Source organism: Mus caroli, unplaced genomic scaffold (assembly GCF_978045245.1).
Source record: "Mus caroli unplaced genomic scaffold, Mus_caroli_1 scaffold_1, whole genome shotgun sequence".
Classification (NCBI taxonomy): domain Eukaryota; kingdom Metazoa; phylum Chordata; class Mammalia; order Rodentia; family Muridae; genus Mus; species Mus caroli.
In genome coordinates, this window is record NW_028227256.1 from 124312237 (window position 1) to 124335817 (window position 23581).

General features: G+C 41.5%; 2 protein-coding genes across 4 annotated transcripts in view; both read left to right on the top strand.

The window, feature by feature from the left end:
* Acmsd (aminocarboxymuconate semialdehyde decarboxylase) overlaps window positions 1-5817 on the top strand; it is a 58335-nt gene extending 52518 nt beyond the window's left edge. Inside the window, exon 10 of the mRNA XM_085840729.1 lies at window positions 5720-5817. Within this exon, the coding sequence (XP_085696855.1) occupies window positions 5720-5782 (63 nt within the window). The 3' untranslated portion in view covers window positions 5783-5817. The remainder of the gene's footprint in view (window positions 1-5719) is intronic.
* Window positions 5818-7690: 1873 nt separating this feature from the next.
* Ccnt2 (cyclin T2) overlaps window positions 7691-23581 on the top strand; it is a 32154-nt gene continuing 16263 nt past the window's right edge. For all 3 annotated transcript variants that reach the window (XR_002377582.3, XM_021158787.2, XM_021158792.2), the window contains exons 1-2: window positions 7691-7885; window positions 8592-8673. Coding sequence is in view for 2 of the 3 variants with exons in the window: in XM_021158787.2 (XP_021014446.1) it covers window positions 7728-7885; window positions 8592-8673 (240 nt within the window). In the remaining variant the exon portion in view is untranslated. The remainder of the gene's footprint in view (window positions 7886-8591; window positions 8674-23581) is intronic.

Sequence of the window (23581 nt, forward strand, 5' to 3'; positions counted from 1 at the left end):
ACCTAGGATAGCAAAAACTCTTCTCAAGGATAAAAGAACCTCTGGTGGAATCACCATGCCGGACCTAAAGCTCTACTACAGAGCAATTGTGATAAAAACTGCATGGTACTGGTATTGTGACAGACAAATAGACCAATGGAATAGAATTGAAGACCCAGAAATGAACCCACACACCTACGGTCACTTGATCTTCGACAAGGGAGCTAAAAACATCCAGTGGAAGAAAGACAGCATTTTCAACACATGGTGCTGGCACAACTGGTTGTTAACATGTAGAAGAATGCGAATCGATCCATTCCTATCTCCTTGTACTAAGGTCAAGTCTAAGTGGATCAAGGAACTTCACATAAAACCAGAGACACTGAAACTTATAGAGGAGAAAGTGGGGAAAAGCCTTGAAGATATGGGCACAGGGGAAAAATTCCTGAATAGAACAGTAATGGCTTGTGCTGTAAGATCGAGAATTGACAAGTGGGACCTCATGAAACTACAAAGCTTCTGCAAGGCTAAAGACACCATCAATAAGACAAAAAAACCACCAACAGATTGGGAAAGGATCTTCACCTATCCTAAATCAGATAAGGGACTAATATCCAATATATATAAAGAACTCAAGAAGGTGGACTCCAGAAAGTCAAATAACCCCATTAAAAAATGGGGCTCAGAACTGAACAAAGAATTCTCACCTGAAGAATACCGAATGGCAGAGAAACACCTGAAAAAATGTTCAACATCCTTAATCATCAGGGAAATGCAAATCAAAACAACCCTGAGATTCCACCTCACACCAGTCAGAATGGCTAAGATAAAAAATTCAGGTGACAGCAGATGCTGGCGAGGATGTGGAGAAAGAGGAACACTCCTCCATTGTTGGTGGGATTGCAAGCTTGTACAACCACTCTGGAAATCAGTCTGGCGGTTCCTCAGAAAATTGGACATAGTACTACTGGAGGATCCAGCAATACCTCTCCTGGGCATATATCCAGAAGATGTCCCAACCGGTAAAAAGGACACATGCTCCACTATGTTCATAGCAGCCCTATTTATAATAGCCAGAAGCTGGAAAGAACCCAGATGTCCCTCAACAGAGGAATGGATACAGAAATTATGGTACATTTACACAATGGAGTACTACTCAGCTATTAAAAAGAATGAATTTATGAAATTCCTAGCCAAATGGATGGACCTGGAGGGCATCATCTTGAGTGAAGTAACACAATCACAAAAGAACTCACACAATATGTATTCACTGATAAGTGGATATTAGCCCAAAACTTAGGATACCCAAGATATAAGATACAATTTGCTAAACGCATGAAACTCAAGAAGAATGAAGACCAAAGTGTGGACACTGTGCACCTTCTTAGAATTGGGAACAAAACACCCAGGGAAGGAGTTACAGAGACAAAGTTCGTAGCTGTGATGAAAGGATGGACCATTTAGAGACTGCCGTATCCAGGGATCCATCCCATAATCAGCTTCTAAACGCTGACACCATTGCATACACTAGCAAGATTTTGCTGAAAGGACCCAAATATAGCTGTCTCTTGTGAGACGATGCCGGGGCCTAGCAAACACAGGAGTGGATGTTCACAGTCAGCTATTGGATGTATCACAGGGCTCCCAATGGAGAAGCTAGAGAAAGTACCCAAGGAGCTAAAGGGATCTGCAACCCTATTGTTGGAACAACAGGATGTACTAACCAGAACCCCGGAGCTCTTGTCTCTAGCTGCATATGTATCGAAAGATGGCCTAGTCGGCCATCAATGGAAAGAGAGGCCCATTGGACTTGCAAACTTTATATGCCCCAATATAGGGGAATGCCAGGGCCAAAAGAATGGGAATGGGTGGGTAGGGAAGTGGGGGGCGCTATGGGGGACTTTTGGGATAGCATTGGAAATGTAATTGAGGAAAATATGTAATAAAAAAATTAAAAATTAAAAAAAAAAAAAAGAAAAGAAATCCACCTGCCTCTGCCTCCCGAGTGCTGGGATTACAGGCATGCACCATCACTGCCTGGCCTTAGTTATCTTGGGAAGAGTCTTCACAGACACAACTAGAATAACCATCACAAGTCCATTCCTTGTCAACATGATACTCCCACACATCTTCTTACACCATAAGATTTGATCCCTCCCCAACCCCCAATGCTCCAAAGCTCTAATACATTTTCTCTCGAGGCTGGGGCAAACACTTATTTATTAATAAATTAGCTATTTATTTATTATTTATTAGCTCTGCTAATATCACGTTATATAGTCCCATGATACAATAACATAAACATTCCTATTCCCAAAGAATCTAGGAAGGATTACTGAAAGCTTCTAGTATCCTAGCCTGACCTTGAACTGAACGCTTAATGTAGCCAAGTGTGTCCTTGAGCTTCTGGTTTCTCTGTTAAACCTGAAATTTTCAAGAAGATCGAATCCACGATTGTCCAATTAAAGTAAACTTTATTTAATACTGGCCAGGAAGATGAACACTGGCTAGGTCCACACCTGGGATTTCCAAAGAATGGCCCGGAATTAGGTCAAACCCAAAGCTAAGTATTTTCTTCCTTTGTCCAATCAAGAGCCAGCACACATCCTGCCTACGTTTGATCAAGTACATCCTGTGCATTTGGGGCAACCAATCATGTTTATTGAAGTGAAAATCTATGACATGCTAATATATATATATATATATATATATATATATATATATATATATATATATGAACAACAGCCCCCAGAATTCCAGGAAGTTATCTGTCCTTGGGCAAGTGGGGCTTGTAGGTTAGATTTAGCCCTTACACCTTCTGTCCACCCCACGTCCCACCAGTGCTAGGATTATAGGCTGTACGTCCATACACAATTTGTTTTTATGCAGTGCTAGAGCTAGAACCAGGACTGCAATGCTTCTTCAATGCACTATCTCCCAACAGAGCACCAGCACCCCACGCCCCGGAGTTCTTTTTAAGAGCCTAATATCTTCAAACATCTTGCATTCTTTACCTTTAACTTTAAACATGCTTTTTTTTTTCTAGCCAAATTGCTTTTCAAGTCATTCCTCTGCTCTTTTGCTCCCAGTTCTCCCTATAAAACTAGTTTAAAGTAGCCAGGGGTGCCTTTTCCACAGCTGGAATAATGGACTGCCTTGAATTCTCCTGCTCCAGATTACCTAGTCAATAACCAATAAACCTAGCTTCCCATAGTCTTGGGCACGGACAGAATGTAAGCAACAGAACACAAATGGCCTCCAGTCGGGTTCTTACTAGAAACCTTGTTCCCATCTAAAGAATCATCGGCTCTCTGCCAGAGGTTCTGTCTGCATAATTCTGGGGTTCTATAGCTAGCTTCTCTACATCTTCCTACAAGTCAGTTCTTCCTAATTACAGTCAGCTATAATTCCACTCTCCCCCACACCAACTTTCTCATCAGTTACTCTTCCACCACTGTAATCAAATACTATAGAAACAAATTGAGACACAGTTTTTTTCCAGTTCAATACCACAGATTTCAGTCCAGCATCACAGATATGGTATGGCAGAGCCCAGTAGTTCATGCCACTGGGACCAGAAAGCAGAGTGTACCTGTGGCAGGCGATTGTTTTCTTTTTTCCACTTTATGGGGTGGTTCCATTTGTATTCAGGAGAGGTTTCTCCTCAGGTAATTTCTCTCTGGAGAGGCGTCAAAGACACACCCAGATGGGTGTTGCAATAATCTACCAGGCTCTTCTTAATCAATCACTGACTGTCAAGACCAACCATAGTATACAACTGCTTTATTATCACAAGGGACCTGACTACTCAATGTCATAGATATATACACAGATGTTACAGTAGTGTTAAAGGCTCATTAAGAGAAATGTGGTAGAATTTCTGATCTAAATAGAGTCCTACAATTCCAACTGGGCTGGAATCAGATCCCCTTCTGAACGGTGGGCTCATTCTGTGTGCTAAATGGATAGAAGAAATTACACCTTCAAGAATAATAATAATATGTACTTTTCTTTCCCAGACTCTCTGCCCTCTACACAGTTGCTTAAGGACCACAACCATACAACTTCATTAACCCTACTTTTCTAAATTCTCAGTCAAAAAGCATACTTTTCCCTTTTCTTTTTGCTTCTAATACTTGCCAAATCCTAAATTCTAATACATGCTTACAAATATGCATGCGTGCGTGCACACACACACACACAATTCCTCATCCTTTCTGTGAGCTTACAGCATGACTTTTTCTTTCTCCTCTCTATCTTCCTCCTCCAGGTAGATGCCAAGGTTTATAGCTTGCTGACCCTGGGATTTTTTTTCTTTCTTTTTAAATTCTAATGAAGCTGTCCTTGAACTTTCTTCTGAGTCTTTTAGATTGTTTTTTTATTAGTGACACTAAGAAGCCTGTGGATGGATTGCAATTTCCCAGGTAACATGGAGCACCCCAAAACTTTGAGAAACATAGTAAATGTTCATATTCATCTTTTTTTTTTCAAGACAGGGTTTCTCTGTATAGCCCTGGCTGTCCTAGAACTCACTCTGTAGACCAGGCTGGCCTCGAACTCAGAAATCCACCTGCCTCTGCCTCCCAAGTGCTGGGATTAAAGGTGTGCGGCACCACTGCCCAGCTTATATTCATCTCGACAAGAACTTTTTTCCACGTGCCAGAGAGGCAGGATGATCAAGACACTGGGAGTATAGCTGTAAACAAAAGGGGTGAGATTTCTTTTCTGCAATTTGAGAAGTAAGAAGCTTTGGGAAGGAGGAAGGAGAATATGGAATAAGAGGAGGAACAGGACAGAGGGAATTACTCTATTATTGGATACCTTCAAGACATTAAAGATGTGATGGCAACTAGGAGACAGATGGGAAGTAAAATGTTCATTTGTAAAGCCAAAGAAAGCCTCTCTAAAGAGGACTTTGAGACTAAATGAGATTGGCTGGCCATGAAGAGACTTCGTGCATGGCAACAGTACAAAGCTGCTGAGGCTCGGGTGCGATAGTAGCTGGAGAGTATGGGCAAGCAAGCGTGGAAGGAGAGGAAGCCAGAAATGTGCCCTGGTCAGTAGACTGTAGTGAAACATTTATATTAAATCTCCTAGGAAGCTGTCAAATGTTGTTCATAGCAGAATAGTATATATTTAAGCCTTGTGGCAGGAGAGGTCAGGGCAAGGAAGACTCCCGTGGATGGACATGAGAAGGTAGACAGTCTTAGGGTACAGTGACAAGATCACGTGAAGCCAATTATAGAAGTGCTACAGAAAGTCAAGGTCAGTTGTATCAAAAAGGAATGCAAGCCGGAGCTGGAAAGATGGGGCTCAAAAGCTCCAAGCATTTTCAGCTCTTTCGGAGGACCCAAGGTTTAGACCCCAGCACCCATTATGTAGCAGCTCAGGACTCAGGCCGCAGGAAATCTGGCACCACTGTGGGCACCATGCTTACATGTGGTGCACATTCATACATGCAGGCACTCAAGCATACAATAAAGATGTGTTTAAAATGTAAAGAAGGAATGACGGTTCAATGCTCAGTGGATAAAAGTGACTGCCACCAAGACTGATGATCTTAGTTCAATCCCCACAGTCCACGTGGTAGGTGAGAAGAGTCTTTCAAGTCAACTTCCAACCTGTACATATGTGCTTTGGCATGCCCGCAGCAATATGTGCCCTGCAGCAACATGCACAACTGAAGAAAACAGAAAGGACAGATCTGCTTACAGTGTGTTTCTTTTGTATTGTATTATAGAAGACACTTCGTACAATGTTGAAAGGAGTCAACAGAGAGGTCACAGCCATGCCTTGTCCTTAATCTTATATGGAAGCCACCTTAACATCAAGTGCCATGCTGGCTGTTGTCTTCTGTAGCGATTATAAAGTTGAAAAGGATCTCCTCCATTTCTACTTTTCTCTTTTCTATCATTAGGACTGAGTGTTGTAGAAAGGCACTTATAGAATGTTACTTTAAGTCAATCTAGGAGCATCTAGGTAACAAGATGAGAGATCTTGTTATATCTATAACAAGGTATTATTTAGGTGGCTGTTCACAATAACCACCTACAATAATCAAAACACTAGCATAGCACAATAGAGCAGGCAATAGGCTGAGGCAGGAACCCCCAAATCCTGACAAATGAAAGCCTCAAGTTTTAATCACAAACACACTAGCCCTTTTATTTATTTCCATTTTAAGGAATTTTTAGATAGGGTCATTTTCTTTACAGCTGTTTATTGTGCATGAGTGTACACACTCATGTGTGCCACTGAGCACTGTGAAGGTTAGAGGACAAATTGTAGCATTTGGGTCTTTCCCTCTACCATATAGGTGGTGAGTGAACTCAAGTTGTCCGGCTTGACAGCGTTGCCTTTAGCTGGTCGGCCATCTCAACAGCCCTCGTTGGCTTTTTAAAAGCCAGTTTTCAATAACTGACTGCAGTCTTCAGAAAATACTTAAAAAACTAAAGTGTAATTTGGTCATATACAATAGGCATTAACTCAGAGGCAGATAACATGTAAACAAGTGAGTGGTGCTTCCTTACAAAAAGATGGAATTAAATCATCAGTTAAAAAGAGACCTTACTTTATAAAATCCTAAACTATTTTTTTTTCTTAGTTGGCTACTCTTGCACTCATTTATTAGACTGTTGGCCTAGTGTGCCTAAGGCCCTTCTGCTCCAGCACTTCAACCAAGATGCGGCACACCAGCCTATAATCCCTGCACTTTGTTTCTGGACAACCTGAGTTACAGCGTTCTGCTTCTCCCCAACCATTCCCCAATCCCAACCCGCAGAAACAACACAGACCTTCAAAACCATAGACCTCATCTGGATGGAAGGCCTCCCAATTATTAACTTCATATTGTTTGACAGGTAACTTAATAAGAAAGATATCTGCAGAGTGATGCCACTGGCCTTGTAATCCCAGCACATCCGAGGGGGAAGCAAGAGGACTGTAAATCCAAGGTCATTCTTGACTACAAGAGTGAACATAAAGCCAGCCTGGGACACATGGCACATCGTTTGAAAACAACCCATACCCTTTGAATGACTTTAGGTTTAAAGTAACGTTTTAAAGGCGCATGCCCCCCCCCCCAACATCTACTAGCGATTTAAAAAAACAAAACAAAACAAAAAACCCAGAAGACACTGTTAGTTCACTGCTAGAATTAGCGTTCTTTCCTAGCTAACTCCTCCGGAGGGTAGCCATTCGTGGACACAGGAGTCAACAAAGCTAAGAAAATACACCCATCAACATTTAAGAAAATGGAAGCTACAGCACGAAGCCGAGACTAGAAAAGCCTTTTCTGACTTTAACGCACCCGCAAACTCACAGAGCACAAAATAAACCGTTTAGTTGAAAGCTAACGCCCAAGCCTTATTGGGCAGCCTCGGGACCTCTTCCCTGTTCGCCCCGCCCTTTCCCCTTAGCCCCTCCCAGGCCCAGCATGCACCGCGTCGACCTTTTCTTTCCGAGTGACCCCCACTTTAAGGCGCCTCCCAATGACAAGAGGCGCGGAGCATTGTGGTCCCGCGGGCCCGAGAGGGGGAGGGGAGGGAGACCGGAAAGAGAAAGCAAAAGACCTGCGCGAGCCGGCGGGGCGAGTCCCTGCGCGTGCGCGTGGATAGCAGCAGGCCCGGAAAAGGCGTGGCCCACCCTACGGAGAGCACTTTGGGGCGGGGCCTGGATACATTGGCGCGGAGTCCCGGAGGCAGGCGGGGAGGGGGCGGGCTCAGGGCGCGGGCGGAGGAGGAAGTGTCATGGCGTCGGGCCGTGGAGCTTCTTCTCGCTGGTTCTTTACTCGGGAACAGCTGGAGAACACGCCGAGCCGCCGCTGCGGAGTAGAAGCGGATGAAGAGCTGTCGCATCGCCAGCAGGCGGCCAACCTCATCCAGGACATGGGACAACGTCTCAATGTGTATCCTTTTTCTAGTTGCGGCCCTGCGTCCCACACGCCCTGGTCGCGCTCGCCGGGTGACCGGGCCTAGTGTCCCGGGAACATGGCGCCGCTCCCTCTGCGGTCTTTTGATCTCGGGAAAGACACAGAGAAAGCTAGGGCCCGAGCTACCGTGGCGAGCCGGAGAAAGAGGAGATGTGCCGGGGAAGGCGGGCCGGGAGCCCGCGTTGTGTAAGCTGTGTCTGGGGGCGCGTGATGCGGGAGGGAATAGCAGTGCTTCCCTGGCGAGAGAGGAGGAATCCGGGATGAGCAAAGCCAAGGGGCGGCCCCTTCCACTTCTTCGGAAGTCAGAAAAGGCCTAGAGAGGTCGCAGATGTTCCACGGAAAGTGTTTTCCGAGGCTTCCGTGCCGGCTTCAGGGCGGCTCTGTTGCGCGGTGGGAACGCACAGAGATGTTTCATGTTCTTTGGGTGTGTGGCGCGCGCCTTTCGACTACTTTATTTCTACAGTACTAAGCTGTAACCTAATTGCAAATAATTCCTGGGCTTTCCCAACGTAGCGTATTAGAATAATTTGGCATCCAGACCGATTTCTCCCCGCAGACTTTCTACATACTTTCAGGTTGAGGATTGGATTTTTGAGTAAATGGAAAGGGGATTTTTCCATTCAAATTGATTTAGTTTTTGGAAACATTTTGCTTAGATTATTTTCTAAACATTGCATCCCAGCTCTCAGCTTACAATAAACACTGCGATTGTTTATATGCACAGGTTTTATATGCACCATTCCTTCACCAAATTCAACAGAAATGTAAGTACTGTTTTATTGTTTTAGACGCCGAATGTTAAAAATGAGTAGATAATGCGAAAACAAGTTAATTGATTGTTGTTTTTACTTATAAATTGAGCGTTCTGCATTTACCATAAATGTGAGTTATGCAATAAACGTTTTGCCTCGTGCAGAGGAGTGTGTGTGAGAGAGAATTTTATTAATTAAGCTGTAAAGCACAGTGTTAGCCTTTTGTTGTTGGATTTGTTGGGGAGGGGGTGTTGTTTTGTTTTGAGACAGAGTCTCACTTGTAAGTCTGGCTGTCTTGGACCTAAATATGTAGACCAGGCTGGCCTTGAACTCAAAAGAGATATCTACTACCTCTGACTCCCCAGTGCTTGGGATTAAGTAATGTGCCACCAAGCCTGGCGGAGAAACAAACAAAACGTTTCTTAACTCAAAACGCGATAGTGTTTTATTCATGTAAAATTTGCAGTTGGGGTGATTTATATTAGAATAATTTCAGTACTCAAAACCGAATAGTTTGTTTGGTCAAGTGTAGTACTTGGGAAGGATACATTTAATTGTGCAGGGTTCTTTGTTTCAAATGGTATGAATTGAGTCTTGCTTTGAAGTAATACTTTGAAAAGGCAGGCTGTTTAGAGGAAGCCTGCAGTGGGGTTAATTCCAGTGTGAAGAAGTTACCAAGCAGGGCCAAGCATTGCAATACTTGTCTCCTTATGCTGCACCAGGGCTGAGCTCCTCAGTCCTATGTCCTGTTAGTTTTGGCTGCAGTAAGCCTGGCAGATAGTCTTGTACTGGTCTTGAATATATCAAGACCTATCTTGTTATCTTGAATATATACCTATCTTGACAGCTAGGTAGTTATTTTAATAAATCAGTTAATTTGTTTACTTTGAGACTGTATCACCGTGCAATGCAAAATGGCCTCAAATTCTTGCCTGCCTCAGCCCTTCTAAGTGCTAGTCTGTGGTACAATATGTGACTTCTAACCGTTCTTTTCTGAATACCATATAATGCACTCTTTAGTCCCCATTCTTTTATTATTTATAAATGTTTAGCCCCCTTAATTTCTCTTTATAATTTGCCTTTTATTAGAATTTTTATAGTGTTATTCTGAAAGGCACATGTAGGACTAAGCCATGTAAGGACTTAATGTTCTTTGTGGATAGTTTGTGGAGTTTAGGCTCCCAATCGCTAAGGAAACAGTTTTAGAAAAGTTTCTTACATTTTTGCTTTTGAGGTGGCAGAAATGTTATGGTTTAGATTAATTCCTGCTTTAAGTTCAGTTGATCTTAAGTCTAACCTGGTTTATCAAATTTGCAAATTGTTTTTGTCTGAGACAGTGGTGTTTTGTTTTTTTTTTTATAACTGGGTTTTGCAGTCCCTGTTCTTTTCATCTGTTTTGAGTCTTGCTCTATCTGGATTATTTTGTATCATTCTTAGGTCAATAGTGGTGCTGTAGAGAAGAAAAGAACCTATTAATAATGCTTATGCTAACAGAATCCAGTTTTAATTTCAGTTCTCTAAAAGTGGCAGTGAATTAGTGAGCACTAAGTAAACTTGGCTTTTTCACAGTAGTCCTGGATAATGCTGGTAGAAAGTACAAGTCAAAATCATTGTGGAAATTCTTTGCAGAGCCGCAGATGTCCTATTTTTGCGAATGGGTTTGCTTTTCTATTTTCAGTATGAGATCTCGCCACATGCCTTGCTTTTTAAGCCCTTCCTTTATTTGTTTTTGTGTCCTGGTTTGTTTGCTTTAAGCAAACATCCTTCTCAATGGTAGAATCTGTCTCTTCCAATTTGCCTGGTTAGTTAGTACAGGGCACTTGCATTCTTGCGTTCACCACTTGGACTTATAGAAGTTCTTATTACCTTCTGCATATGAGGGAGTGCTTGAACCTTAGTCTTTCCTAGCAGGATAATTATCTGTTTGGGTTGGAAACAACATCATCCCTCTTACCTCAAACTGCCTTTCTAGCCTGTTTTTGCAGCTTAAAGGTGGTTTTAACTATTGTATCAGTAGCAGAGCCTCAGTAATCCTTCCCACACACCTGATCCTTCAGTGATAATCTCAGATTGAACATCAGTCATGTTTAAATTCATATTTTCTTGCATTCTTGAGAATTTTTTTCTCAGATTATAATCAAGTGTCATTTTTTAAAAACCCTCAAGTATCATTTGATAAATTAAACCCAACAGAATAAGAAGCTGAGATGCCAGAACAAACTGTAAGGTCTTAAACTGTCATGCATCCATGATGCTAACGTATCCTTCAGTATTCGGTGCTTTGTTTTAGTGTGTCAGATTGACAGATTTAAAAGTAAAGAAGCATTTCTGTGCATGTTTATTTAAGAGTTAGAGTCAGTGTTCGCCTGTGTCTGTCACCGAGTAACTTGTTTTTCAGTTGTCAGTTTTCTTGGAGAGTCCAATCATTCTAAGGAATAAGTGACTGTATATAGCTTCAGAATAAAACTATCTTTAGGATTGGTAAATAAAGAATATCCTTCTTGGATCAAGCTTAAGAGAAATCTAGTGAGCTGGTGAGATGGCTTAGGAGGGGCTTGCTGCCAAGCCTGATAGCCTGAACTTGGTCTGTGGGACACACACAGTAGAAGAATCTCAATTAATCTCCCCCCCCCACTCCCTCCCTGTCTCTCTCAAACACACAAAAATAAATATGAAAGCATGTTTTAAAGATTTATTTATTTTACGTGTATAGGTGTTTTGGTTGAGTGTGTGTGTGTGTGAGATAGCTAGATATATATATAGATATTTATATATATAAAATGTACTGTGTGCACACCTGTTCTCTGCAGAGGCCAGAAAAAGGCATTGGATCCTCTGGAGCTGGAGTTATAGATGGTTCTGAACCATCATTTGGGTGCTGGAGACTGAACCTGGGTCCTCTAGAAGAACAGCCAGTGTTCATAACCACCAAGCCATTTCTCCAGCCCCATAACTTTTTTTTTTTTTTAATCAGTTTAGGCCAAGTAGTGGCTTCACATATCTTTAATCCCAGCACTTGGGAGGTAGATGCAGATGGATCTCTGAGTTAGAGGACAGGCAGGGCTACACAGAGAAACTTGTCTTGAAAAAAAACAAGGAGGGGGCTATCAGTTTAGTAAAGTCTAAGAGCCCTAGCCCAACAGTGTGTGGAGTATAACCTGAGACCACAGCCCTTTCTACCTCCGTCTCAAGGCTGACCCAACTTCTCTGAGAAATGGTTTATTATTTTAGTTTACTTTATTCATTACAGGGTTTCGCTCTTGCCCCAGCCTCCCAAGTGCTGGGCTCCTGAAATGGCACCACATCTGACTAGTTCACTTTAAGTTGCATTTATTTCTGATTAAATCCAAGAGTTCCCTTAGTATTGGGTTATATAGAGCATATCTTTTCAAAAATCTTTGTCATGGTCTGCTCTCTAACACCTTTTAAATAGGTGTGCTTCTGTCTATCTATTTTGGTTTTCTAAACAGGGACAAGGAAGACAGCAGTAGACTCATTAGCATGGAAGGGGGAAAGCTCAGGGCTTCAACCTTAGACAAAGAACTACAGGCAACTAAGGACTGCTGAGAGTGGGAGATGTGGTCGTCCCAGGGAAGAGCACACCAACTGGTTATCCAATAAATAGCAAGTGGTCAGCCATGAAAACATACACATGCCAGTAACATCACATGGATTGAGGAGGTTGTACGCACATTTGGGAATATTCACACACAGCAAAAACTAAAGAAAAAGAAGCCATGACTTTGAGGGGTGGTGGTGGTAGATGGGAGATAATGGAGGGAGAAAGAGGAAAGAAGAATTATAAACTCAAAAAAAAAAGGAAAAAAATGCTTTTTTTTCTTTCTTGCTTTTTTTAATTTTTTGGGACAGGGTTTTTTCCGTGTTGCCCTGGCTATCCTGAAACCCACTATTTAAGTCAGGCTGACTTCAAACTCACAGAGATCTGTCTGCCTCTGCATCCCAAATTCTGGGATTAAAGGTGTGTGCCACCATGCCTGGCCATTTATTCTTTATGTGCATTCTCTGAAGGTGTCAGATTACCTAGAACTGAAGTTGACAGCTGTGAGCTGCCATGGGTGCTGGCAATTGAACCTGGTCCTCTTAACCACTGAGCCATTTCTCCAGCCCCCTAGAGGGTTTCTTAGAACTATCACTGCCTTCTGCACTCAGACCTCCCTGTAATATACAAGCTTTAATGCGTTATAGTTCTTCCTGTATAAGTACCCAAGAGAACATGACTGAGTTAGGAGGGATAAGTACTTAGAACCAATAATCTTCAGGGATGAATATTTTGACTTATGAGACTACCTCAGCTTCATATCTTATTCATATACACCATTTATATGTGTTCACCTGCTCTCCAGCTACACAAAATAAATCTGCTTGTGCTAAACATCTTTTGTATTTTGGGGCCCTATACTTATGCTAGTCTTGAACTATGTAGCCCTTGATGGTTCCAAACCCACAGTCCTTCTACCTCAGTCTCCTGTTATGCTGTAATTGTTTCACTTTCTTGCTTACAGTAGTGGCTTCGTTTTTGATTGGTGTCACTGGAAGCATGAAGACCAGAGTCTTCCTACGTTCTTTACCTCCTGGGTGGTTTGGAAGAAGGCTGTTCTTTATTCAGACGGTGCTACTCTTCTCTTCTCCCTCTGTTGGGCTGTAAGGGTAGGGGGGTTATTTGGGGCTTTACTCACTGTTCTGTCACTAGTGCCTAGAGAGATTCTCACAGAGGAGCTTCTCAGCCTTTGACTGTCTTGGCTCACAGGTCTAGTGAATGTGTCGTCTTCATTTTCTTGGTAAATACACTTTCCACATATATGCACTTAAAACAGGTTTTTTCAACCTTCCTAATGCCTGTGGCCCTTTACTACAGTTCCTCGTGTTGTGCTTACTCTCCCCCCAATAACGTTTATTTTTATTGCTACTTCATAACTGTAATTTTGCTACTGGTATGGATTGTAATGTAAATATCTGCTTCTGAATGGTCCTAGGCGACCCCTGTGAAAGAGTCATTGGACCCCTCAAAGGGCTTGTGACCCACAGGTTGAGAGCCACTGATAGAAAGTATTTCATTATTGAACAGTATCATAGGCATGTGGTAAATGAAATAGTAGAATGGGGATTAAGATAAATCTTCCCTGTCTTATAGTACCAGCTGCTAACCATTTTGGGGCCTCCTTTCTGGAATATTTTTAGCATGTATGAGCATGCATGTGTGTGTCTTGTAAAAATCTTTTCCCCATAGTCATATGTAGCACACAACATTAACATGGGAACACAGATTTGGATTTTAATTACTAGATAAGATGTAGTGTAGTTACTTTTTGCAGTAGTAAGGATTCAACTCAGGGCCACGTATATACTAGACATGTTTTCTACAACTGGGCTACCTCCCAAGCAAGGAGGTATTAATTTGTAAGATGGCATCAGAAGGCCTAGTGTACAATGAATGAATCTTTCTCAGTCAGAGTCAATTTTGTCCTCCGGGAGCCATTTGTTGTTTCTGGGGGTGAGTGGGTGTGGGGCTATTACTGGTCTTGAGTGCATAGACGCTAGGAGTGCTTTTCAACAGTTGATAAGCACAAATGACTACAGCTGTTCCTCCCCTGCTGAGGGCAGGGCAGGGGGAGATTTCACCAGTCCTGAGTTTGAGGAATTCTGGATTAAACAAAAAAATTTTGTGAAGAAGTACAGAGCCAATTAAAGCTCTGTTATCTCTACAAAAGTAATTGCAGATTCAGCTCATTTCTTAAAATAAATGCCCTTTTCTCCAAGGACCTTAGTAAAACTTACGTACGTGATTTCTGTTTCTAAATTAAGGGCTCTGGGGACAGTTTGGTATTTCTAAAATTTTAAGATTAAATTTAGTGTTAACAATAAACACTGCCTTTGTGTGAGCTACTAATTTGTTACTTAGTTGCGCTTGCTCTACATTTCTCAGATCTTGTTAGTAAGGTATTCTTACTCTTGCCTTTTAATTTTTTATTCTTAATTTGTAAATTTTTTTATTGGTTTTATTTTGCTTTCATTATCCTGCTTAAGATTATTTGATGATTTCATGGGAGAGGAGGTGGTGGTGGTGGTTGAGTGAGGGTCTCTGCAGCCCTGGTTGTTTTGTAACTCTGTAGGCCAGACTGGCCTCCCAGTTCCAGCTGCCTCTGCTGGGATTCAAGGTGTGCCCCACACATCCAGCCTAAAGAGTGACTTTGAATTCGCAGATTTCTTGCTGTAAGCTCTGAAGCACTCATTTGTGGTGGGTACCCTCTTTCTCTATTTTCATGCAAATAAGGAAGATAGGTATCATGAAGGTTACATTCCTTTTTTGAAGCCACACAGCTACAGTGACAAACAAGTCTAACTCAGATATGACTTCTATCTCTGGGCTACTGGGGCCTCTTTGTATTCCTGAAATTTCCCACTAAAAGCACTGTGTGAAAGGCAGTTGTGTGGGAAGGGTGATTCATTAGCTACCTCCACCAATGTCAGCAGCTGGCTCCTTAAGGCTGTATCCTGACTAATGTAATTAGAGTTTGTGGGAAAGCATCTTCCACCGTGACAAGCCTCACCTATGGTACCTATTATCTATGCCCGTGGAAGTTCAAGGCTGGTGGCTTCTGTGTTGTTTTCTTCTGTGATTTTTTTAACTGTCACTATATGCTGTCAGGCTTCAAGGAGTCAGAGCAGTGTGTGTATGAATGTGTCTCATTGTTCAGGTAGTTTTCTCTTGAAGAAGCAGACTCATTTAGTGAATGAGTTGTCCAGACTCATTTTTATTAAGGTGTTTTTCTCTAAGCAGCTAGTAAAGTGTTCATAACCTAGTGATTGTACAGGAGCATATCTCTATACTGGTAGTTATCCTTAAGGTCCCTTCTCATCCCATCTAGCTTACATTCTTTTATGTTCTTACCATTCTTAGGTATTCATTAGTTTGGAAGTGTGATAGTTACTTTCACATTATGACCACAGTACCTGACAGAAACAACTGAAGGAAGGAAAGATTTCATCCACAGAAGTAGGCAGGCCAATTTGCAGCAGCCAGAGCTGGTGGGAGACTGCTTGCATCATTTTGAGCTGGGAAGCAAAAGAGCTTGGCAAGAACTTGGCATGGACTGTCTCTATACAGCCTTCACAGTTGTGAACCATGGTCTGTCTCTATACAGCCTTCACAGTTGTGAACCATGGTCTGTCTCTATACAGCCTTCACGGTTGTGGACCATGGTCTGTCTCTATACAGCCTTCACAGTTGTGAACCATGGTCTGTCTCTATACAGCCTTCATGGTTGTGGACTATGGTCTGTCTCTATACAGCCTTCACGGTTGTGGACCATGGTCTGTCTCTATACAGCCTTCACAGTTGTGGTTCCTAACTTCCCAAAGCACCAAAGTAACATTTTGTATTCACATCATGACAGGAAACAGGTTGCAATTTGAATTTTGTGATAAAATGTGAATAGGTATTTTGTGCATATTCGTGTGAATACATTACAGCTATTACTTGATTCATCTCCAGAACCTTGCTTCATTCCCTCAAAATGAAAGGTTGCAACTAACAGATTCTTGGGCCTGTGGCAACCATGATTCTGTTTTCTTCTTGGTTGGGGGATTATGTGTTGTGTTGTTTGTTTAAAACTGGAGCTTCCCCCTTTCTCCTATCTCATGCCCATGTCTGCTGCTATTCTGACAAAATGGAAGCAGACAGCAGTTCATACATTTTGTCCAGCTTTTCTTTCCACTTAGCATAATGCTTTTCATGTCTTAGTATATGTCAGAACTTCCCTTTTAAGTCTGAATCATATTGTCTTACATGTCTGCCATCTGTCAGTGGATACGTGAGTTGTGCTACCTTTTGCCTACAAGGGTCCCAAGCAGTCAGTCAAGACTTTGCTTACATCCTTCTGAATAGTGCCAAAAGTGGAATTGCTGAGTCATCTAAACTGTTTTAATATGCGGAGAGGAGGCTGGTGGTTTGGGGTTTTGTTGTTGTTTTTCTAAATAATTTGTTTTTATTCTATGTACATTGGTGTTTTGCCTGTATGCATGTCTGTGTGAGTGTGTCAGACACACACACACACACACCCAGAACTAGAGTTATACAGAGAGAGTTGTGAGCTACCATGTGGGTGCTAGTCCTCTGAAAGAGCAACCAGTGCTATTAACCACTGAGCCATCTTTCCAGCCTGTTTATTTTTTGTTCTGTGTGTAACGGTTTGTTTGGTTTTGGTTTTTGGTTTTTTGTAAGCAAGGTCTCACTACATAGCCAATACTTGCCTGACACTAACTATGCAGCCCAGGCAAGCTTTTCCCAGTGCTTCTGCCTCGGCCTCTGCTTTGAATTTTCGATTGGCCTCCCACATCACTTTGTACAGCAGCTGTGCTGTTTGCATCTTCAAGATCAAGTTATAGGGTTTCCAGTTTCCATGCCCTTGCCTACACTGCTGCTGCCATTCTGCCGTGAGTGTTGCCATCCAGCTGTTTTGAGTGACATTTGCTTGAGCTGAGCATCTTTCCATGTGCTTGTCGGACACTTATGCGTATAATTTGGACAACTGTTTCTTCTGATCTTCTGTCGGCTTTTAATTACATTGTTGGGTTTTGTGATTGCTCTGGATATTGGTTTCTATCGGGTATGTGCTTTGTTCCTTTCTGTGGGTTTTGCTGTTTAGAGCATGGTCTCAATATATGATCCTGACTGTTTGAGAACTCACTGTCTAAACCAGTCTAGCCTCAGATTTAAGAGATCCACCTGCCCCCAAATGTTGAGATTAAAAGACACCATGGGACTAGTGGCTCATGCCTTTTAATCCCAGCACTCAAGAGATAGAGTCGGGTGTTTCTGAGTGTGAGGAAAAAGTCTGAGTTTGAGACTATGGTAAACAGAGCTAGCCAGTTCCAAGACAGCCAGGCTACACAGAGAAAGAAACCCTGTGTTTGGGGGAGAGGAGGGATGTGACACCATGCTAGGCTGTCTTTTTTTAATTTTTAGTGCACAGAAGTTATCGTTGCAAAATCCAGTGTTCTAAAATGTTTCTTAGTTTCATCCAAAAATTTATAGTTGTATTCCTAAGCTTATTAAATGTCATACAATGTAAGGTAAGATTCCAAGTTAATTCTTTACCAAGTAGATGTCTTGCACCATTTACTGATTTTTTTTTTAAGTAGTTCTTTTCAGTGTGATTTGTGTCGGCACAGCTTTCCAAGTTTATAGTGGCTTTATATGAACTAACACTACCCTGATTACTCATTGTTGTGAGGCTCAGCTTTCCTGCACTTTAATGAGAATGCTGCAAAGTGATTTCACAAAGCTCTTTTTCTTTCGGTTGGCTCTTCCTTCATTGTTGTCTTCTCCTTCTCTTGGCTTTCCCAGACAATTGTGCCTTGCTCCCAGAGGTCTCCTGGGTGTGGATTTCCAGGAGGGCATGGGGGTCAGTCTCAAAGCCATACTCCTGAGCTTGCTGTGGGGCTCTTTATTCACCGGCAAGACCTTGCCTTTCCAGTCAACACCTGTCAGCTCTGTTGAGGTGTTCCTGTAATCAGACCTATCACATACCCTGGCTCTCCTTTGGTTTCTTGCCCTGCATTGTATCTTGCAGAGCAGGACTGCAACCTGTTCTGCATTTGTATTTGGGGTTTTCCCAGCATGCCTTATTGTGTGCTTTGATTATAAGTATAGGACCTCTCTTTGGTTGTGCTAGTTTATTGTTATTCTGTGGGGCTTGGTAGAATTTTCAAGTTAGTCAATAAAGGATTTTAGTTGATTCCTTTGATAATATCCCCAAGACCATGATAATTCTACTCAGGACTACAATAGCCTATCCTTTACATTTATAAATGATATAAATCCTTTAGGAATGAATGTGGAATACTTTGGTGTACAACAGTCCTTTTGACAGTGGGTCCTCTGTCTAGGCTGGCTCACCCTCAGCCTACCTCCCAACTGGTAGGATTGTAGGCATGCTCTGCTATGCCTGGCTAATTTTAACTTTAGCAAATTGAGTCACTTGAATTTTGTTCTGTCAAACAGGGCTGATCCATCTGGAGAATTGTTTATTGATAAATATTACCAATTATATCACAACTTAATTGATTTCCTCAAAATGATTCTAAAAACAACCCTTAAGATATTTCCTTCAAAGCTTTGTGTCTTTAAATTAGGGTCCTCTTATCTGCCTAGTCACAGGAGCATTGACTAATGGTTTGCAGTGCCTGAATTACAGAGCTGTGTAGGGTTTTCTTTTTTACTTTATGCACATTGGTGTTTTGCCTGCATGTATGTCTGTGTGATAGTGTTAGATATTGAAGTTATAGAGAGTTGTGAGCATCTAGATGGGTGCTGGGAACTGAACCTGGGTCCTCTGGAAGAGCAGTCAGTGCTGTTAACCACTAAGTCACCAATCTCTTCACATCTCCCCGAGATTGTTTTATACCATGTTTTCATGGTGGCTTAGGACATTTGTCCTAGAATTAAGTTATTCTTGTTGGGGAGGGGGTATGCTAGAGATTGAACCCAGGACCTCATGAATTCTACACAACTGTTCTGTTGAGCAGCAACCCAGCTGAAAACCGATTCTTAACTCTGTTTTGTATAAAATAGCTATAGTAAAGTACTTGAGACCAGATAGTTTATAATCAGAAATAATAGGCTCACAGATCTGCAGGCTTGATGGCCTAAAATGAAGAGCCTAACTTATAGCAAGGGTCCTAGCGTCCTGTGAAGAAGAGTACAAGAACACAAGAGAGGGAACCTTGTTTCCCTCTTTACACTGACTTTCAAGGCAGCTCTAGAACAAGAGTTAGATTGTTAATGGTTTGTAAGTGATTAAAATAGTTTCCTAAGTGAAAATCCAGTTAGATCATCATCATCTACATGTGTACCATGTTTTATAGGATGGGGAAGACTTGGGGAACTAACAACTCAACATATGGAGGCAATAATCTGACTTTTACACTTAAGGTTCTGATTGTAAAGCTGATACAGTATGGCCATGTTTAGAGAGAAATTTGGGGTTTTCTCTGAAGGCTGTGACATCATTACTTGTTCATTGCCAGCATTTTAAATATGAAGTCATTGTACAGAGTGTATGCTAATAGTAAAGATATAAAGCTGGTCACTGGTGCTTAGTAGCAGTGCATTATTCGTTTACATGACAGTCAGTACTGATCAGTGTTTTACAAATTGAGTTCATACCAACGTAACAAGCAATGATGGAATTTGCCACTTTCTTCATAAATACTGAAGACATAAACAATGTTGTCCCTTAAGGGACATGTATCCTAGTGGGAGAGAAGAAATTTACCTAGAGCTTATCTTCGAGTCTGATGTTAAATAGCTAAGAGCAAGTAGTTTGAGCTGTTTCCTACTGGTGAATGTTTACTGCATCCTCCTGGATGGAAGCTGGGAGGGAGGTCATGATAGGCACTAAGCAGAAGTGGTGAAGCCTAGAGATTGCATTAGGAACCTGATATGTAATGAATCTTAATTTCAGAACTTCAGCAGGATAACATAATTCCTGCTGAGCACAGTGTTGTTTTAATAGACCTGTGTTTTATCTTGTTGAGATAGTAACACCTAAATTGAGATACAGTGTTGCTATAAAATGCCGCATTTTAGAGCTCTAATATGGCAGAAATATAAACATTTAACACATTTATACTGGTTTCAGTTTATTTCAATAAAGTACATCTGAATTAATTTTACTTTTAAGAGATTTCCAAGTTACTTGTTATTTGTGGTTGAGTTTTTCTGGTTAACATCTCTGCTTTAAGTTCTAGATACTAGTATATCAGTCAAAAAAAAAAGAAAAGAAAAAGCCAAAACCTAAATTTAAAGCCAAGAACTCCTTTAGAAGTTTTTAAATGGGAATGATTATTGCTTTCTGCTTAAATCTGAAGATAGTGAAAAGAAAGTGTGTCCTTAGTAAGGCTTGTGTAGAATACTTAAACCTGTGCATTAAAGCTTTTATGCATATCGTAGTGTATGAGTATTTTGTTGTTGTTTTAAGATTTACTTATTTTGTGTATAAGTGTTTTGTCTGTATATATGTATATACACCACAATTTTCTGGAGGCCACAAGAGAGCATCAGGTCCCCTGGAACTAGAGTGACAGACTGTTATGAACTACTTTGTGGATTCTGGGAATTGCGTCTGGGCCCCTTGTCAGCCAGCGTTCTTATAGTGCTGAGCCATCTCTCCAGTCCTTTGTGGATTTCCTCATTAACTGTGGACCTTTACCAGCTTGTCCTAAAGTATAGATATTCCCCCATAAGTACTTCCCAGTTTTTAGCTGTAATTAGAACTAGGTGAGTATTTATTAATGAAACCGCCTTAAAAGACACTAAAAAATTAGTCTCATTTGAGGGTTGCCAAGGTATATATAGGGCAGTTAGTTAAAGAACAGGAGGAACGTCTTCCTACTCTGAAAGCATAAAAGTACAGCAAAGCCAATTAGAGTAAGCCTGCTGCTAGTTTCTCAGCAAGCATGGACCAGTCAGCCCATTTATTTAGTTAGGGCAATCGTGCTCATCAAGACTATTAAATCAGTGAGAACCAAATAGTCATTTGAAACTTGACCAATTACATCCATCTTCAACAACTTAGTAATTAATTACCCTACCCTTCCGTTAATTCAGTTGACTTTGCTTCCAACCGTCAAGGTTGAAGCCAACATTGGAGAGAAGAGGGTCAGCAGTGAGAGGGTGTTGTGGCAGAGGGGAGAGAGTGGCCACATATGGGCAGGAGGAGAGCATATGGAGAAAGGAGGCAGAGCAAGAGGTAAGAGTGAAGACACAGAAAGGCATAGTCCAAGGGAAGAGAGGAATATGAGTGTGAGTCATTGAAGTGAGGTCAAATGTCATGATTTCAGTGCTTAAGTATTCTTAGGTCTACAACAAAACCTTTGAAGGAAGAAGTAAGCAAAAGAGGGCATTTTAAATAAGCTTTTTAAATTTAAGATCAGAACTAACAGTGCAGAGTTGTTTGATTTCACATAGTAATATCTGTCATATTCCTATGGAGTACCACCCAAAGTGCCATGCATATATTAGTTGGTTATATTTTTACCACAGCTACGTAAACAGGTATTGTTTCCTGGGTCACAGAATAATTTGCCTGTGCTACTTAGAAAATAGTATAGAGAAACAGTTTGGCTACTTGGCTACAGTCGGCCTCTTAATTACCTCTACTCTCATCACCAGCATTTTTATGTTAGATTTCTGCAAAAATTTATCTTGAGAATGTAGCATTCAAAAAAGTGAGAGGAACTGGGTGTGATGGTGCACTGTCCACTTTTAATCCCAGGCCCCAGAAGCAGGCACATCTCTTGAGTTCAAGGCCAGCCTGGTCTACTTCAGTTCCAGGACAGCCAAAGCTTCGTAGTGAAACCCTGTTTTGAATGAATGAATGATCAACTTTCCTCCACTTTTCTTTAGCTGAAGTAGTTTGAGAAGGCCTTTGAACCAGATATTAGAACACTAAAGTACCATATGTGCCTCTCCCCAGTAAACTGAATCTGTTTCTGTATTGTCACAGAAACCAAAACTATCTGTACTTTTCTAATAATGGTGTTAATTCTTTGGCTTTATACCATGTTTACATGTGCCAGAAAATGCTAGCAGCTTTCAAACTCAGCTTTGAACATAACAGAGCTGCTATGCTTTGCCCAGACCCTCAGGAATTCTTGTAAGCTGATCAGAAAAGACAGTCTTCCATATAGAATGCAGTCATATCTGGTATGATCAAAGTCAACCTTGAACTTAAAGCTCAGATAGCTGTTAGTTACCAGGGGTCCATCTAAAAAAGGGTTTGGGTTTGTTTGGAGCCCTAATGGAGTAAGATGTTTGTAGGCTGTTAGAGGTGTGGGATGGAATTAGTGGGTTTCCCAGGAACTAACTAGGAAGAGTGTTAGGTTTAGTACTATACTGCAGAAGACAAGATGTAAGCCATTTATGGGTACCAGAAAGACTTCCATGAGAAAGAGTGTGGGTAGTGAAACCAGGAATCTGCCCCACTGATGTCTGCCTAACTCCTTGTATGCGTCTTGTTTTAAAAGTGATGTAACACTTGGAAAGCCAATTGAAACTGTCTTATCTTCTAAGAAGAAAAGTTGTGTAGCTTGAATGTTGTTGTTTTTGTTTTAATATTGAGACTTGCTTGCTAGTGTGAAGAGGATGGGGAGGTATTGTTAGGAATTGTATGAGTTAGCTGAGAAATTTGGTAGGGACTTTAATAAATGCCTTTGGGGCAAATAGGAGAACTGTAGTTAGGAAGTAAATTTAAGTCTGCCTTGGTGTTTTCATTTGAGTCTCTCTTGTTTTCCTCTTGTTAGCGTTAGCAGTTGAAGACTAGATTAACTAAGTTGCTCACCTCCTATAGATTGCGAGCAAGATCATAAATGAGGGGTTGTGGGGAAGTACTAACTTTTGTTTTATTGAGGACTTCTTGAATTTCTCCCATAGTTGATGGCTCTCAGATTTCCAGAGCAGCATCTGGAGTGCTTGGAATTTGATATCAGTGCCTTTGGGTATCTTTAGCTACGTCATACACTAGCAAACACTGAACATAAGCTACTCAGTGATAGATAATGGGGATGCAAATGAATGACTCAGTCTGCTCTTTAACTGATTGCAGACTTGATTTACTTGAGGCATTCTTTTTTTGGTTTTCCGAGACAGGGTTTCTCTGTGTAGCCCTGGCTGTCCTGGAACTCACTTTGTAGACCAGGCTGTCCTTGAACTCAGAAATCTGCCTGCCTCTGCCTCCTGAGTGCTGGGATTGAAAGCTTACTTGAGGCATTCTTGATAATTTGAAATTCTCTAGCATTACTATTGTAACATTTTTTTCTGACTGTTAATGAGTATTCAGCTTTCTGTCACTGTAAAAAGGTTTAGGATTTATGTTTCTGCTGCCATTGCTTTGGGATT